Source organism: Atractosteus spatula, chromosome 7, assembly GCF_055471065.1.
Source record: "Atractosteus spatula isolate fAtrSpa1 chromosome 7, fAtrSpa1.hap1, whole genome shotgun sequence".
NCBI lineage: Eukaryota > Metazoa > Chordata > Actinopteri > Semionotiformes > Lepisosteidae > Atractosteus > Atractosteus spatula.
In genome coordinates this window covers 1,911,815-1,926,500 of record NC_142712.1, presented here as the reverse complement: position 1 = coordinate 1,926,500, position 14,686 = coordinate 1,911,815, and the positions used below count along the sequence as shown (strand labels likewise).

The window sequence follows — 14,686 nt, the reverse complement described above, 5'->3', positions numbered from 1 at the left end:
CCATCGGATACCACAGCTGTCTTTGAAATGAGTTTCCGTCTCACAGGCTGTAAGGCTGGCAGTACGGCACAACAGGGCCCCGCCTCGGGTCAGGCCTGCGCCTTTAAGAGCTGAACTGAATGGAAACGGTGGGAAAGCTAAGCGGGCGGACTTCTCCAGGCGCTTGGTCCTGGCTAAATGGGGCGATTTATCCCGAGGAAGCAGTTGCCATGGCTACCACCCCGGGTGCTTCTGTCCCAACAATGGCAGCCTGTTTTCAGCAGCTCTTTCAGACCCTGCTCACCGAGGCGTGCCGTTCCCCTCGCTCCCACATCACTGCGCTCACACCGGGCTGAGCGAGCGGCCCGGCGGTTTCAGGGCGCCGCTATCGGGGTCGTCCCGCAAGCGCAGCGAACCCCGAGTCACCGCATTAGGGGAGGGGGGTCCCCAGCGGTCATTCCGTGCCGCTCCAGCGGCAGCAGTCCCGAAGCTCCCCCCCCCATTAGATAAACTGGCCTTTCACCGCTCTCGCTGTCGATACTGAGGAGCCCGTCGCGACCAACTTGGCATGAACTTTGCACACTGTCGACTTCGTCAGCAGAGGGTCAGCCAGGGTTCCCGAAACCGGGCTCCGCCGCGCTGACAGAGGCAGGCCAGCCGTGCTCGGGGGCTGCCGCGGTCGGAGATGGTTGGTAGGAAACGCAGAGGCGAAGGAAGAGTTGGGGAGCCTCTTCCAGGCGTCAAAGCGCCCCGCAAGGTAATTCTGGCAATCTCAAGCAGGGGGGAGGGAGGGAGGCGAGAGGGGAGCCGTGTCACTAAATGTCGATTCGTGTCACAGTGTAATACCTGCCCTGCGGATAGGCTTGGCAGGGGAATAAACCCCGTCTGCCGCTGGACTCCAGCCTGCCCCCAGCCCCAGGATCGCGGCTGGAGCCGGGCAGACGACAGGTCCGACCGGCAAAACACGGCTCGGGTGTCCTGCCTTCCCGAATGCGCGCAGGACTCCGGGTGGTCTGTTTAGTCGTGACTTCGGTCTATACCTGGTTGACGAGAGAGAAAGATGAAAACGAAAATTTCCAGACACCCGACACCGGGGCAGAGAGAAAGAGAGTGGAAACGAAGTTGACCTGTATGTTGTTAATCGGTACAGACAAATTTTCCTGCTAACCAGTTAACATTGGCGACATCATTTACATATCTTTTAACATGTTGGTGACTTACTGGTAACATATTTTTGGATTTTGGATTAACCTCAATTACACTTGTCTAAGAAAGATTTTTGTTTCAAATCCTAAACTGAAAATTATCAAGGACCGGCTATATTTAATATTTTTAAAATATTCTTCCTTATTTTAACATTCTTTCTTTTCTTCTGATTATATAACGTGTTGAGCATAGAAAGTTCGGTTGAATACAAGTTTCAAACTTATTTTTTCATACACAGGACAGAATGTCATTTTCAGACAAAAGTAAACCATTGCCTTTATTCTCCTTCGAAGTACTTAGAAATCAAAGGGTGTCTTGCTTTCAGTTCGATCCCATGTTACAGTAAAATCATGTAAAGAGTTTGTTTTTTGGGGGGTGGGTGGGCGTGGGGCATGGGGGGTTGTGTTGGGTTTGAAGGGGCTCCCTGGTTCACTTGCGCTGAGAAAGTAACACTGCCCCCAAGTGTGGACATGAGGAATTGCCCTGTGCAGTATGTTATCGGTCTGTTCTCCTCCCCCAGTCACAGAACGGGATGTGTCCAATCCAGGACCAAAGATAATGACATCCCATCCCTACGTCACCCTGCAGCTCAAAGCTGGCAGCTCACTGGAGCTAAGCAGTGTGAGCCTGGCCAGTACCGGGATGGGAGACCTCCTGGGAAAGCTAAGGTTGCTGCTGGAAGAGGTGCTAGTGGGGCCAGCAGGGGGCGCTCACCCTGGAGTCTGTGTAGGACCCAATGCCCCCAGTATAGTGACAGGGACTCTGTACTATAAAAAGGTGCCGTCCTTTGGGTAAGACGTAAAACTGAGCTCCTCAATCTACATTATCATTAAAAATCCGAGGGTGTTCCTCAAAAACAGTAGGGGTATTACTCTGGTGTCCTGGGAAAAAATTCCCGTTGGACTTTACCAATCATGGCCTCCTAATGATCCCCATCTCTGGACTGGCTTCATCACTCTGCTCTCCTCCCCACTGAGAGCTGGTGTGTGTGAGAGTACTGGCAGATCATCCAGATGGGGCTATAATGGTGGTGGTGGAGGGGATCCCCATTACCTGTAAAGCTCTTTGAGTGGAGTGTCCAGAGAAGCGCTGCTGAAGATGATGATTATTATCATCATCATCACCCCTTCACCAGAGTATCTCTCTGGGAAACACTGCAATAATGCATACTTTGCAAAAGTAGTTTGGAGCCTTGTGAAAGCCTTAGGATGTCATTTCACTCACCTGGACTCCTAACTCCAAGACACTACTGACAGCACAGAGGAGAGAACTAACAGGGTATACTGTACGTTTCAGTAATCCAAGGCAATTGATATTCCCACAAAACACTGTCTTAGTTTGCAGTAACATCATACAGTGGCATTATTTTGTAAATAAATGGCCAATGCCTAGAAATGATTGAAGGTAAAAATGCATTGAAAATTTTAAGGTAAGAATGTATTTATAAATGTGGGGTACAATGTCGTCTTTGTAAGCACTTTATGTCCCATGCACACCATCTGGGAAAAGATATCACAGTGTATGGGCTCGCTCCACCAGGCTCTGTAACAGCTTCTTCCTGCAGACTCTCAGGCTCCTCAACACCCTGGAATCTACTTGCACCCACTCCAATTCCAGAAACAGGGTATAAATCCCCCCAGTGTGTTGTGTATAATGTATTATGTATTGCCTTGTCATTTGCACTATCTGCACTTTGTACTATGTGTATCCTGTCTACAATGTCTATGTCAGTGTCCTGTCTGTCCTGCCTGTATTTGCACCATGGACCAGGAGGAATGATATTTCGTTCCACTGTATACTTGTATATGGCTGGAATGACAAATAAATGTGAACTTGATACGTCCCTTAAATCCCTCACTATACTGCTTGAGGTCAGCCAGCTCGTTACCTGCCTGTACCTGAGAGTGTGCCCCCCGCACAGCCTCCTAAACCTCAGGCTGAGTGAGCCTGGCGCATCCAGGGCACAGAGCTGAGCTCCACCCACACGGTGACAGCTTCCCTCATTTGCATATCCCATGACACTCCAGGCCTGTGCGAATCGCTTCCTGGTGGCGCTATGGCCGTGGCAGCCAATCAGCTCCTCCCATGCAAACGAGGGAGCAGCAGCTTCGGCAGGGCTGCTGCTCTCCCTGCAGACGCCTCCCCTCCCTCCCTGCCTTTTTTCTGCCTCCATGAGGCTGTTGTTATGGTAACCGACCGAGGCTGTGGCTGTCCAGCCTGCATTTTACTACAATACTGTATAGAGGACCCCACCCTCTCTCGGCCTCCTCTCGAGGACATCATAGAGCAAACGAATTGCTAGGAAGAAGCTGCCAACCTTGGAGGGGGAGGGGGGGGAGCCGGCTGGAGTGTGGGCAGACGTGTTGGGCACAATAGAGTGAGGAGGATAGCCATGCTAGTGCTCAGCCCTGATGCTGAGTCACAGACAGGTATCCCAAAATTCCCTTCTTTTGAGCCTCCTTCAGGAACCATGGAGGAAATAGAGCACACATGCCCCCAGCCGCGGACGGTGAGTGAATGTGTTTTTTTTCTCCTCCGTGTCTGAAATGTCTCCTTTGTCTTGGCGGAAGCAGCAGCATGCTGAGGGCTGTGTCTGTGATGTGAAATGCTGAGCCGCTCCTCGCTTCCCCTCGCGGTGCTGCTGCCTGACAGCACACTGGGACAGGGACAGGCTCAACCTCTTTGCTCTCGCTAACAACAAGCTCCTGCTTGGAATTGCAACATCCCAGCTACCTCCCGGCTAGCCATCCTGTTCCAGGCGGGATTGGGGTTGGAGTTACTGTGGATGCGGCCTTTTAAGTTTCTCAGTTTCTCCGTTTTCTCGTCTTGCATGCTGGTGCTGCAGAGGATGTCAGACTATCACAGCGAATAGGACCAGAATAGTAACCTGCAAGATAAGAGCAGTGTGTCTCAGCCGCCCTTCAGGAGCTCCTGCAGTGCATCGGCCTTCTGGGAAGGGTCTTGAAAGGTTGTTACCATTGGCGACACAGTACTCAGTCCCAGCATCCAGTACGCCCTTCCCCTCTGTTACCCCTGCAGCTAAGGAAAATTGAATATGATTTCTGTCTGACAGAAAGTCTGTAGTCGAAACAATCCAGGTCCGTTGATCAATAAGCATCTGTCACATGCAAGTTATTGATTTCTGACCATTTCAGTTCTCTAACCCAGTTTTATCGAGGGCAGTCAGCCCAGCAGCCAACAGGGGGCAGTCCAGCTGAGCTGGCGGCTATTGCCAGATGTGCTCCAGCTGTTTAATGGCCTATTTTTCTGTGGAGCCTCATACTGGAGCCCCTGGACCTCCTCCAGCTGTGCACTGGACTGGACGCTCTTCTTCGCCTCTTGACCATGAGCGGGGTTACATCTTCTGAAATCCCACAACCTCACTTCTGCCAAAGATGTACCTAGAACACCCTTTGTCTGTGCTGGGCGAAATGAGCGGAGTTTGTAGCTCTCTCTCCTGTTCCCTGTTCAACACTGCCTGACCCCTGAACAGACATCTCCTTCAGTGGATTTTACACACCATGGCCAATATCTGTCAGGCAGAAAGCTGCTGAGAACATTTGGTCTTTTATTGTTACATCACTTTCATTTTGTTTTGCTTTAAATCGAAAATCTATCTGCTACATCCCCGTAAATTTTCGAAACTGCTGAGCAGCTCTAGATCTGTTTCTTACAAGCAGTCAATATCCCTGATATCTAATACAATTAAGCTGTGGTGTGCTTAAACAAAACCTGAGGTCATTGGGGTCAGACTCTAACACCAGAGTTATTTTTAAAAAGGCTGGTATTGACAAACATGCCAGTTTCCATCAGGACAAGATGATTTTTTCTACAGCTCTTTTCAGTCTTGTGCTGTTGTATTTAATGAATCACGTCTCCTTTGTTTGACGCTGTGCAATAGGGTACATCCAGAACCTTACCATCTGACAGCTCTGCAGATAATTTTCAAATCACAGTCAGGTCACACTATTTTGCTTTAAAACCGTGCTTAATAAAGGCTGCCCAAAGGCCATACTCATAGGTCCGCTGTAATTCCAGTGAGAGAAAATATGGACAGCTACAGAAGACTAAAACCCAAGATGCTACGATGTTAGTTTTCTACTTGAACAAAAGGACATGTTCACATGAGTGTAGGAAGCTACAGGCGCTGAATTATTGATGACTGGAAACAGCATGTCCAGGTGGACTGGCCCTTGACTTTTTGCCAACCCAGGGGCATGTCAAGGGCACACTAATTGTTCTTAATTGTTCACCAGAGAAAATAGCCTCATTTTTAACATGGTCTGGAGGATTAATGAATTGGGCAGGGAACATTATTTGAAAAGGACCATCCAAAGGGTACTTCGCTTTAAATCTAAATATCCTCAGCAAAAAAAAATCCTTGTTGATGCAAGCTTCAGGAGTCATACAAAAAACAAACAAGCAGCAAAAGCAGTTGGGTTGTGTTTTTGAAATGCATCCTGACCAGGTTATGCCGTGCTGGTCCCAAGTATGCATTAAGTGATTGTGCACATTCAAAACGACTATCATGCAGCTCGTCATTGCAAAAAACAACAACACACAACAACTGGACCATATGTATGTTATCTTTGTGTTGTACGCTTGAGCTATACCCAGCTTTCAAAACACCAGAGAAACTAACGGTTCTCAGAAGCATGGTAACAGTCAGCTTTGCAGGCAGTTGGGAGGACGCCTCTTTTAAGATATTGGTCCTACAGTACCTGTTGTTCAGCCTGCAGCACCCGAGGGAGATGCCAAAGACAGGGGAGGCAGATTCCCAGGAATCTACCAAGCTTGCCAACTCCAAACACACGCTTTCCCCTCTTTTGCTCTCTTTCAGACGCTGAGGGAGCCCGCTGCGTTCGCGGACGAAACCAGCTGTCAGTGCAGAGCTCCTCACGAGAGGCTCACCGTTGCTCAGGCGCGTCTGGGCACACCAGGTCAGGCCCGACTCTCTGGGGCTGCAGGTTTCCGTTGCTGCTACCAGGTTGTGTTCTCTAGGTGTTCTGTCTTCCCACTAGCAACAAAGGAAGTGCAACAGGCTTGCCACAGCTGTTCATTTTGTGTGCAGTGCCGGTGATTGTTTGAGCACACAAGCAATACCTTCCAGTTACAGCACTTGAGTTTCAATCCAGCCCCGCAGTTTGGCAGCGATCTTTGATTCTGGACTGGATTGGAATGAAGACATATCATACTCAACACATGTTAATATTTATTTATTCGAAATATAAATCCTGACAGGAAAAATATATTCGATCTGAGATAGTCAGAGTCGGCTCAGAGGCCAGTTCAGTTCTTTCTGGCCAGTCAAACACACTCCAGCAGAAACCGCATGGTCATGATTTAACCACACAGAGAGCTCTGTCTGAGGTCCGCTGTCAGGACAAGCCTTACTTTTAAATATGCCGACTAAGCACTGAGAAAAAACACTGCTTCAGCGCCCCATCTGATGCCCTTCTGTCAGCAAATCTGTCAGCCCACAGCAGCAGAAAGTACAGCTCCCCGGCACACTTGCAGATAAGGACCACCGACGGGAAACCCCTTGCAGTTCTAATCCCAGTTTCATTCTTAATGTGCACACGGTTGAGCATCGTCTTTCTGATATTATTCCCGCACAGGAAGAAAAGGCTGGTATGAGCAAGTGAGGATAACAAAACAGGACAGTAAGATTTGCCAGAGGGGATGCTGTCCGGCAGTTTCCCGTTCTGGTGTGTGCTAACTGATTTCCCATGGCTTTCCGAGGAAGGCAGAGCCCTTGAAATCATACAGTGTATCAGGCGAACAGGGGAACAGCACAGCGCAGGACGAGCTGGGGAAGCCAGGCAGGCACAGTAAGGGGCCAAACCGTGGTGAAACTGCAGCTTGGAAAGCAGTGCAAGGAGGATCTTTTCTGCTGTGACTTTATTTCCGTCACACGTTTGGATGCACACGAGGGATGGGGATCAGCTCATCGAGCTCGTTTGGTTTCTGGAGGATCTGGAGGAAACCGGGGTATGATCTTCAGCAGCAGGGCTGGGCCGCTTATTCTAGACTCCCCGACTCTTTGTGTGAAGAAACGCCTCCTGTTCTCAGTTTTCCCTGTACTTTCGGAGTGGACTTTCGGAGACACAGGCCACACACACACAGCCCACTCAGTATTGATGGAACAGAAGTGGAAACAGTCACCAGCTTTAGGTTTTTGGGAATTCACATCTCTAAAGATCTAACCTGGACTGTGAACACGGACTCTATCATAAAGAAGGCTCAGCAGCGCCTTTATTTCTTGAGGTGCCTCAAGCGATAGGGGATGCCAATAGATGTGTTGGTGAACTTCTACCGCTGCACCATCGAGAGCATCCTCACCAACGGGATCACCGTGTGGTATGGCAACACCTCTTCGCGAGAAAGAAAGGCACTGCAGAGAATGGTCAATATGGCCCAGAAGATCATTGGCTGCGGTCTCACCGAGATTAAACAGCTCTATGAGGACCGCTGCCGTGGTAGAATTCTGGCCATCACAGAGGACAGTCACCACCCCGGGCATGAGCTCTTCACCCCACTGCCCTCAGGCAAGAGATATAAGAGCATACGGACACTTACCACTAGATTCTTCAATAGCTTCTATCCACAAGCAGTGAGACTGGCGAACACATTTAGCCATCCCCCTCGGACCACACCTACACCATTACCATCTACCTCTTTATGATTTCTTATCTATTGCACATCTCCAGTCATTGTTTACACGTCTGTATTGTTTACATTCAAACTGTCTACATGTTTACTTGCACATTGTCTACTGTTTGTTTGTACATTGTCTTGATGCACTGTCTGCACTTTGTTTTGTTTTTTACACTTGTTTTACAATCGAGAGACTTTCTGTAAGTAAGAATTCCATTGTACCAGTACCGGTTACATATGGCAATAAAGTTCAAGTTCGAGTTCAAGTTCCCTGTAGTTTGATCCAGGACTGGTGTTCATTAGAGAATGGGAAGGCTGGCAGCAGGACGGCCTGGTGAGGGAGAGAAGAGTGTCTGCTGACCGTGTCTTTCTCTCCTCGCAGTGGACAGGCCAGTGAGGGTGTACGCTGATGGGATATTTGACCTCTTCCACTCCGGCCACGCCCGCGCTCTCATGCAGGCCAAGAACCTTTTCCCTAATGGATACCTGATAGTGGGAGGTAGGACTATTTCAGTGTGACACTTCCAGCTTCTTTAAACCCGGCTTACTTATGAAATTATTAAATGCTCGTAGTATCGATATGGTGAACACAGAATCTGAAACTAATAAATGTGACTTACAATGTTACTGGTAAGCCTTCATTCAGAGTACTGCGTTCAGTTTTTATCGTCTTACCACAATAAGGATAAAGTCTGGAGAATTCATAGAAAGAGCAGCAGGAATGACACCTGGTCTCAGGGATGGTCACATAATGACTTATATTTAAGGGTTAATGGAGCTGAATCTCTTCAGCCTAGAACAAAGGAGACTGAGAGGAGATTTGATCCAAGCTTACGGAGCCCTGTGGATAGGTATGGATATTGTCAATCCACAGGAGTACTGCACACTAAATTGTGAAACAAAATCTCAGGGTCACAGCATGAAATGAAGAGGGTTCTTTTAGCACAGGTGATAGGTAGCACTTTTCACACAAAGATTTGCGAGTAACCAGAACGGTTAGGTTGTTGAGGCCTAGACTCTGAACGCTTTCAGAGGTAAAGGTATTTTAGCTGCTAAACTACTGAATGAGCCAGTCAGACCGAATGGGCTCTGCAGCCCTCTTTATTTCCACGTTCTTACAAAAACACAGCTGTCTGGCCTGGCCGGGCTGTAGATGCACACTTTAAACACCACTGTTCTCATCCCTCTACTCAGTCAGAGCCAGGCTGTCAGGGGCTGAACTGAGCTTGATCTGGGTCAGCAGTGAGATAACCAGTATACGATAACAAGACATACTGCAGCAAATTACTCGAAGGTGGGGGGGTCTGTCGATTCCTGCCGCGAATTTCAAAACAAGCTCTGTTGCTCTGAGTCTGTTCCTCGTTGAGGTTCTAGAGTAAACAAGCTCCTGAGATCCAGCACGGTGGGCCGAATGGGCACGGGCTGGACCCCCTGTCCTGTAGTCCCGCACCTCAGGGCTGGGGGTTAACGGCGGTTTTCGGTGTTTCAGTGTGCAGCGACGAGCTGACGCACAAGTACAAGGGCTTCACGGTGATGACGGAGGAGGAGAGGTACGAGGCCTTGAGGCACTGCCGCTACGTCGACGAGGTCATCAGGGACGCCCCCTGGACGCTCACCCCCGAGTTCCTCGAACAGCACAAGGTCAGCTCTGTGGGGAACGTGTGCTTGTAGAGGAGATGGCTGTGATGGATGGGAAGTGTTTGATATTTAGAGTGAAGCGAATTGGTTTTGCTATTTGTCCACTCCAAATATACAGATGGATATATCATTCTGTCACTCTGCAGCACTGGAACATCATAGTTTCCAAACCACAGGATGTTAAGGGACGCTGCCAGATTCTGGCACAAAAAGCGCAGTGACTTCAGCCTTGATCGTCCTTGGGGCCAGTGCCAAGCTGTGTGAGTCTAAGTGCTCACCCCCAGCTAACACATAGCCATTCATCATGGACCACCTGACCAGCATACAAATGAAGATTCATTCATGGCAAAAGTCCTTGTGCAACATGGCTCAGTGTCAGACTGTGTTGCTATGATGTGCTAAATGGGAAAATGCCTCTTCTCTGTCCTCTGTCTGCAGAGATCAAACTCTAGCCATCAAGAATTATTCACTACAATTAAAGTGATTGGCCTTTTGTCCAGGATTGTACTGGACAGTCAGAGTTTTGTGAAATAAGGGGAATTTCCTCTTCAGTGAAATCTTAATCAGATTCAATGCGTCTGTTTGTTTTTGCAGATTGACTTTGTTGCTCACGACGATATTCCATATTCTTCTGCTGGTTCAGAAGATGTGTATAAGCACATAAAGGAGGCAGGTGAGGAGTATAAACAACCCTTAAGGACTATGCACAATCCATGCCTTGTGTCATTTAATCAGTCACAAATACTCAAACCAAAAACATCCTAGTTTCTCCTTGAGAAGAACGCTGTTCTGTGCAATATGTTTGAACATCAAGTGAGCTTTAGGTGTCAGTGATCGACAGCAGCATGGTAAAGTGTTATCTAGTCCAGTCAACAGGTTGATGGAATGACACCCAGCTCTCTAGAGGGAAATGAGCAAAGAGCTCTGTATCCCTCTTGTTCACACCAGCATTCACTCAAATGTGCAAAATTAGAATCTTTCAGAGGAAGAAAGATAACAACACTTAAGAGAGTGGTACAAAAGTATAGCCGTTGTATGTTGGAAATGAACCTTTTCTGTCTCTCCGAACAGCTTGAGTTCCTGTTACAACCACCTGGTTTACTATAAGCCATGTGGGTATGGATGTGGAATGGTAATGTGAAGGTCTTTTCGCTTTAGATGGAGCACTACTGCTTCTTAGTAGTCTCTATGCACGTTGGGCCTCCAGTCTTTTTTCTGCTCCAGGCATGTTCGTCCCCACTCAGAGAACAGAGGGCATCTCCACGTCGGACATCATCACTCGCATCGTGCGCGACTATGACGTGTACGCCAGACGCAACCTGCAAAGAGGCTACACGGCGAAGGAGCTGAATGTGAGCTTCATCAACGTGAGTGTCAGGCCTGCTGTTCCAAGAGCTGTCCAGGGAGGGGCTGGAGCTACACTGACAACAGGCTGTTCACTGTGCTGAGTGTGGCTTCGCATCATGGCAGCACAGCTAAGAAAGACAGATGTTCTGCTCTGTAGCCATGTGCACAAACCACCTTTAGTGTCCAGCACTGTGTTCCTCAGGTGGCATCTGGAGCCTGTCAGTCTGCAGGAGGCATTGGAAATGCACAGGCCATGGGGAAGGCTCAGATCAGCTCAGGCCTGAGTTTCAGGAGGAAGTATTCTCCCCCTTTCAAGGAGGAATATGAAATACATAGAGGGCTTCACACTGATGATGTTTAACACAGCCGGACACAGATCCGTAAACAGCCCATAAAAACGTGTCCAAAACGGAGCACAATGAGGAGCCTCATTCCAGCCCCTCCGACAGGGGAAATTCGTTTTCCTGCTCTTTGGCTTCTGCAGGGCCTCCAGCCTCTCGCTCTCCCGCTGAGCACCCAGCCCATCAGCTTCTCTTTTGCACCGCAGGAGAAGAAGTACCGCCTGCAGAACCAGGTGGACAGAATGAAGGAGAAGGTCAAGAACGTGGAGGAGAAGTCAAAGCACTTTGTGAACAAAGTAGAGGAGAAAAGCCATGATCTCATCCAGAAGTGGGAAGAGAAATCCAGAGAGTTTATCGGCAGCTTTCTGGAGCTCTTTGGCCCTGATGGAGCCTGGGTAAGAACAACACTGCTTCCGCGGTTTTGAGAAATGTGTCTTCTGACTGTTGCTGGTAAGATATTATCCCTCAATAGTCCGCAACAAAATCACTATTAAAATGTCATTCTTTAGACAAATCTAAATGTAAAAATATGCATTTTAGGAGCTGCTTGCGGGGAAAGCAAGAGTCATTTTCATACAGTTTATTGCACAGGTGACTTTCAAACTGCAAATGGTCAAACCCATTAATCAGCAAAGGTCTGACACTCAAGAAAGGAGAAAAAGGAATAAGCGGTCTTCAAACTATTTCTTTATTGATCAGTATTTGCTGTAAGTTTCTACATATTAATCAATAAAGTTGTTTCTGACACAATTAAAGTGGGATTTGCAGAAGACCTTTTTGAGGTATAAGAACATTTAATTTGCACTTGGCTGTCTTGCAAATTCTTAATATTTACAGGTAAGTGCAGCAATGCACACTGTGAAAAGTATTAGACAAGAATACAATTAAATATTCCAGTTTTTTTTAAATACTGTAGTTGTATTAGAGGTACTCCCACCTCCGAAGATCTCTGTATTCTTATTATAAAATGTTCCCCCTTGGGAAACACTTTTAATTACATGAAGATTTTTTTAAACTTATCACACTAAAGCTGCTAACAATAGATTCATTTGTGCCAAACGACTGTAATTAAAAAGAAGGTGTCTCCTGAAGGAACAGGACACTCATTTAGCCTTAGTCCACCCAAAAAGGCTTAAACCTCACGGATGACGTGAGTATTCAAGTTTACCTTCGAAGAGCATGGTTCTTCTCTAAAATGCCCAGCAGAACCCTCAGTTTTGGGGTTTTTTTAATTCAGATTAAACACAGCAGAGGAGACTCTAAAGTCTTCTGCAGGGTTCAGGCGGGAGCGAGTAAGGGCTGACCGCGTGTGCTTCTCCCCCGCAGAAGCAGATGTTCCAGGAGCGCAGCGGGCGGATGCTGCAGGCGCTGTCTCCGCGCCAGTCCCCCACGGGCAGCCCCACGCGGGAGCGCTCGCCCTCCCCCACCTCGCGCTGGGCCTTCAAGACCTCCCCCCCGGCCTCCCCGCACGGCGCCTCTGCCTCCGTCAGCAGCATGAGCGAGGGGGACGAGGACGAGAAGTAGGGACCGCCTGCCAGCCCGGGACGCAGTACCGCTACTGTCAGACAGGGCGGCGCCCCTGTGTCGGTCCTTCCACAGCGGCAGGCCGTGCTGTGAGTCGCCCCCCGGATAAACACGTTGCAGGGAGATGTGGACATAGCACATTGAAAGAAAAGCTTAGCCTCATGGGTACCAATGAGAAAATGTATTTAAAAGTACTCACATGTATTCTGACTTGAAACACTTCATTCTGCCTGTCAATCTAATGATTATTAATCTTGAACCTAGAACTAACTAGAGAATAGCAGGTAAGTGTTTTTAATTCACAACAGAAGTGTCTAAGATCCCTTGACCACTCAGGACCGGCTTACTTGCCAAAGACTGGGGTGATGATACTTGACATGAATGTTAACCTTCGGTTTTGAACGAACTGGTACTTGAGCCGTTGAAGATAAGCTGTTTTTTTTGACACACTTTGCAAAAATTGACACGTGCATTGAAAAAAAAGTCCTTTGTTGCTTTTTTGTTTCAAGTCATCAGTAGAAAATGTAAAAAAAATCTATATCTTAATGATCTTCAGATTAACACTGGGTTCCTGCCTACGCAGATATCAATGTATTTAAAAAAAACAGAGGATTGAATTTAGTCCACAGGAGTGGTGCCTGAGGACTCTGTACTCAAGGACTCAAAAGCCAGTCGCCAACAATCATGAATTTCTGACAATGCAGGAACTCCTGACGGAATCACAGCAATTCAATACAATTATTGTGTAAAGCAGAAGGTTACTTGAGAATTCTAGAAAATGCTTTTAAAGATGTGTAACCACTATAATGTAACAAAAAGAGAAAGCTCGTAGGGGGGATGAATTTTTTCTGTAAATCTGATTTCTCATGTGTTTTTTTGTGCAAAGTTTGCACGTTTTGTTTGAACAAATTCATTTAACTTAATGTAACAAGCAGTGGTGCTCAACTCCAGTCCTGGAGGACAGCAGACGAGCAGGTTTGCAGATTATTAGTTCATTATGACTGAGAGGAAAACTCTCCAGCTGAACAAATACTTCTGCTTACCTGCCACAGTGTGTCTCCTCTGACCAGGACAGGTGTCCGACGTCTGTTAAATGTGTAGTTATTGTAACGATTAGTAGTAATGACTGCATAAATAAAAAAAAGCAAACCAAATTCAAATCAAAAACTTTTTTTTTTACCACGGCACATTAATGACACTATGGTGGGTTTACTTCCAGTGGTATAATGCTTTCGGTACTGTTGAGTGTCGAGTGAAAATGTGACCTTGTTTTCTTTGATCTTCTTTCATGTTCAGTGTCTCTGTGCATCATGCACGGATGTTTAGAGACCACGACTGCTGGAGATGTCTTTCTAAGAGTGTGCAAGGGTGAATCCTGATCAAACCCCCGTATCAGAGCCTTGTGTTATTAAGGTTATTTGGTCATAATGTTCCATTACTCCAGCACATTCTTCCACCAGCTAACTGGACCCACTGGTCTTGGTCTTGGGTCACTCTAAACTTCCAAAAAGTGGCCCTGCAGCACTGGAGCTGTCCACCACGAGCCTACCTATTCAAGAATATCTAATAGGTGTTCATGTTAGGCCTTGATCCTTTCCACACGGAGTGCGGAGTGGGGTTTTCATTCAAAAAAAAAATCAAGGGCAAAAAAACCATCTTTTTGCCTCAAGAGTCCATACATTTCGATGCGTTCTGTACAAAGTCGATGTATTGAATGTTCTGAAAGAAATGTTTCAAATTAGATTTTTTATAATTAAAAAAATGGATTAATATGTAACAAATAAAGGGTATAAGACAAGACTAGGCCTTCGTGTGTCTGTGTGTCACAGCCGGGATTCGCTTTGGGTGAGGATGGGAGGTAAATACCTGAAGAAATTTCCCGATCAGCAAGACTTCCATTTCCTTCTTAGAGTAGCCAGTCTGTCGTACAATGGCTGGAGGTCACGCTGCAAGGTGAACAGTGCTCCTTATCTCTGCTTGAACAGGTTAGAAAT

General features: G+C 47.4%; 1 protein-coding gene across 2 annotated transcripts; it reads left to right on the top strand.

Annotated features, from left to right (window-relative positions):
• The first annotated feature begins 321 nt into the window (after positions 1–321).
• LOC148830065 (choline-phosphate cytidylyltransferase B) lies at positions 322–14,492 on the top strand. 2 transcript variants are annotated; one of them, XM_088921438.1, is made up of 8 exons: positions 322–736; positions 6,026–6,125; positions 8,225–8,341; positions 9,332–9,483; positions 10,075–10,153; positions 10,705–10,847; positions 11,375–11,563; positions 12,495–14,492. In XM_088921438.1, exons 1-8 carry the CDS (start codon positions 665–667, stop codon positions 12,690–12,692), a joined length of 1,050 nt encoding a protein of 349 aa, XP_088777564.1. In that variant the 5' UTR covers positions 322–664; the 3' UTR covers positions 12,693–14,492. The 2 variants fall into 2 exon arrangements, with proteins under 2 accessions (XP_088777564.1, XP_088777565.1); XM_088921439.1 differs by lacking the exon at positions 322–736 and adding an exon at positions 3,578–3,694 and having other exon boundaries at positions 12,495–14,486.
• The last annotated feature ends 194 nt before the right edge of the window (positions 14,493–14,686 follow it).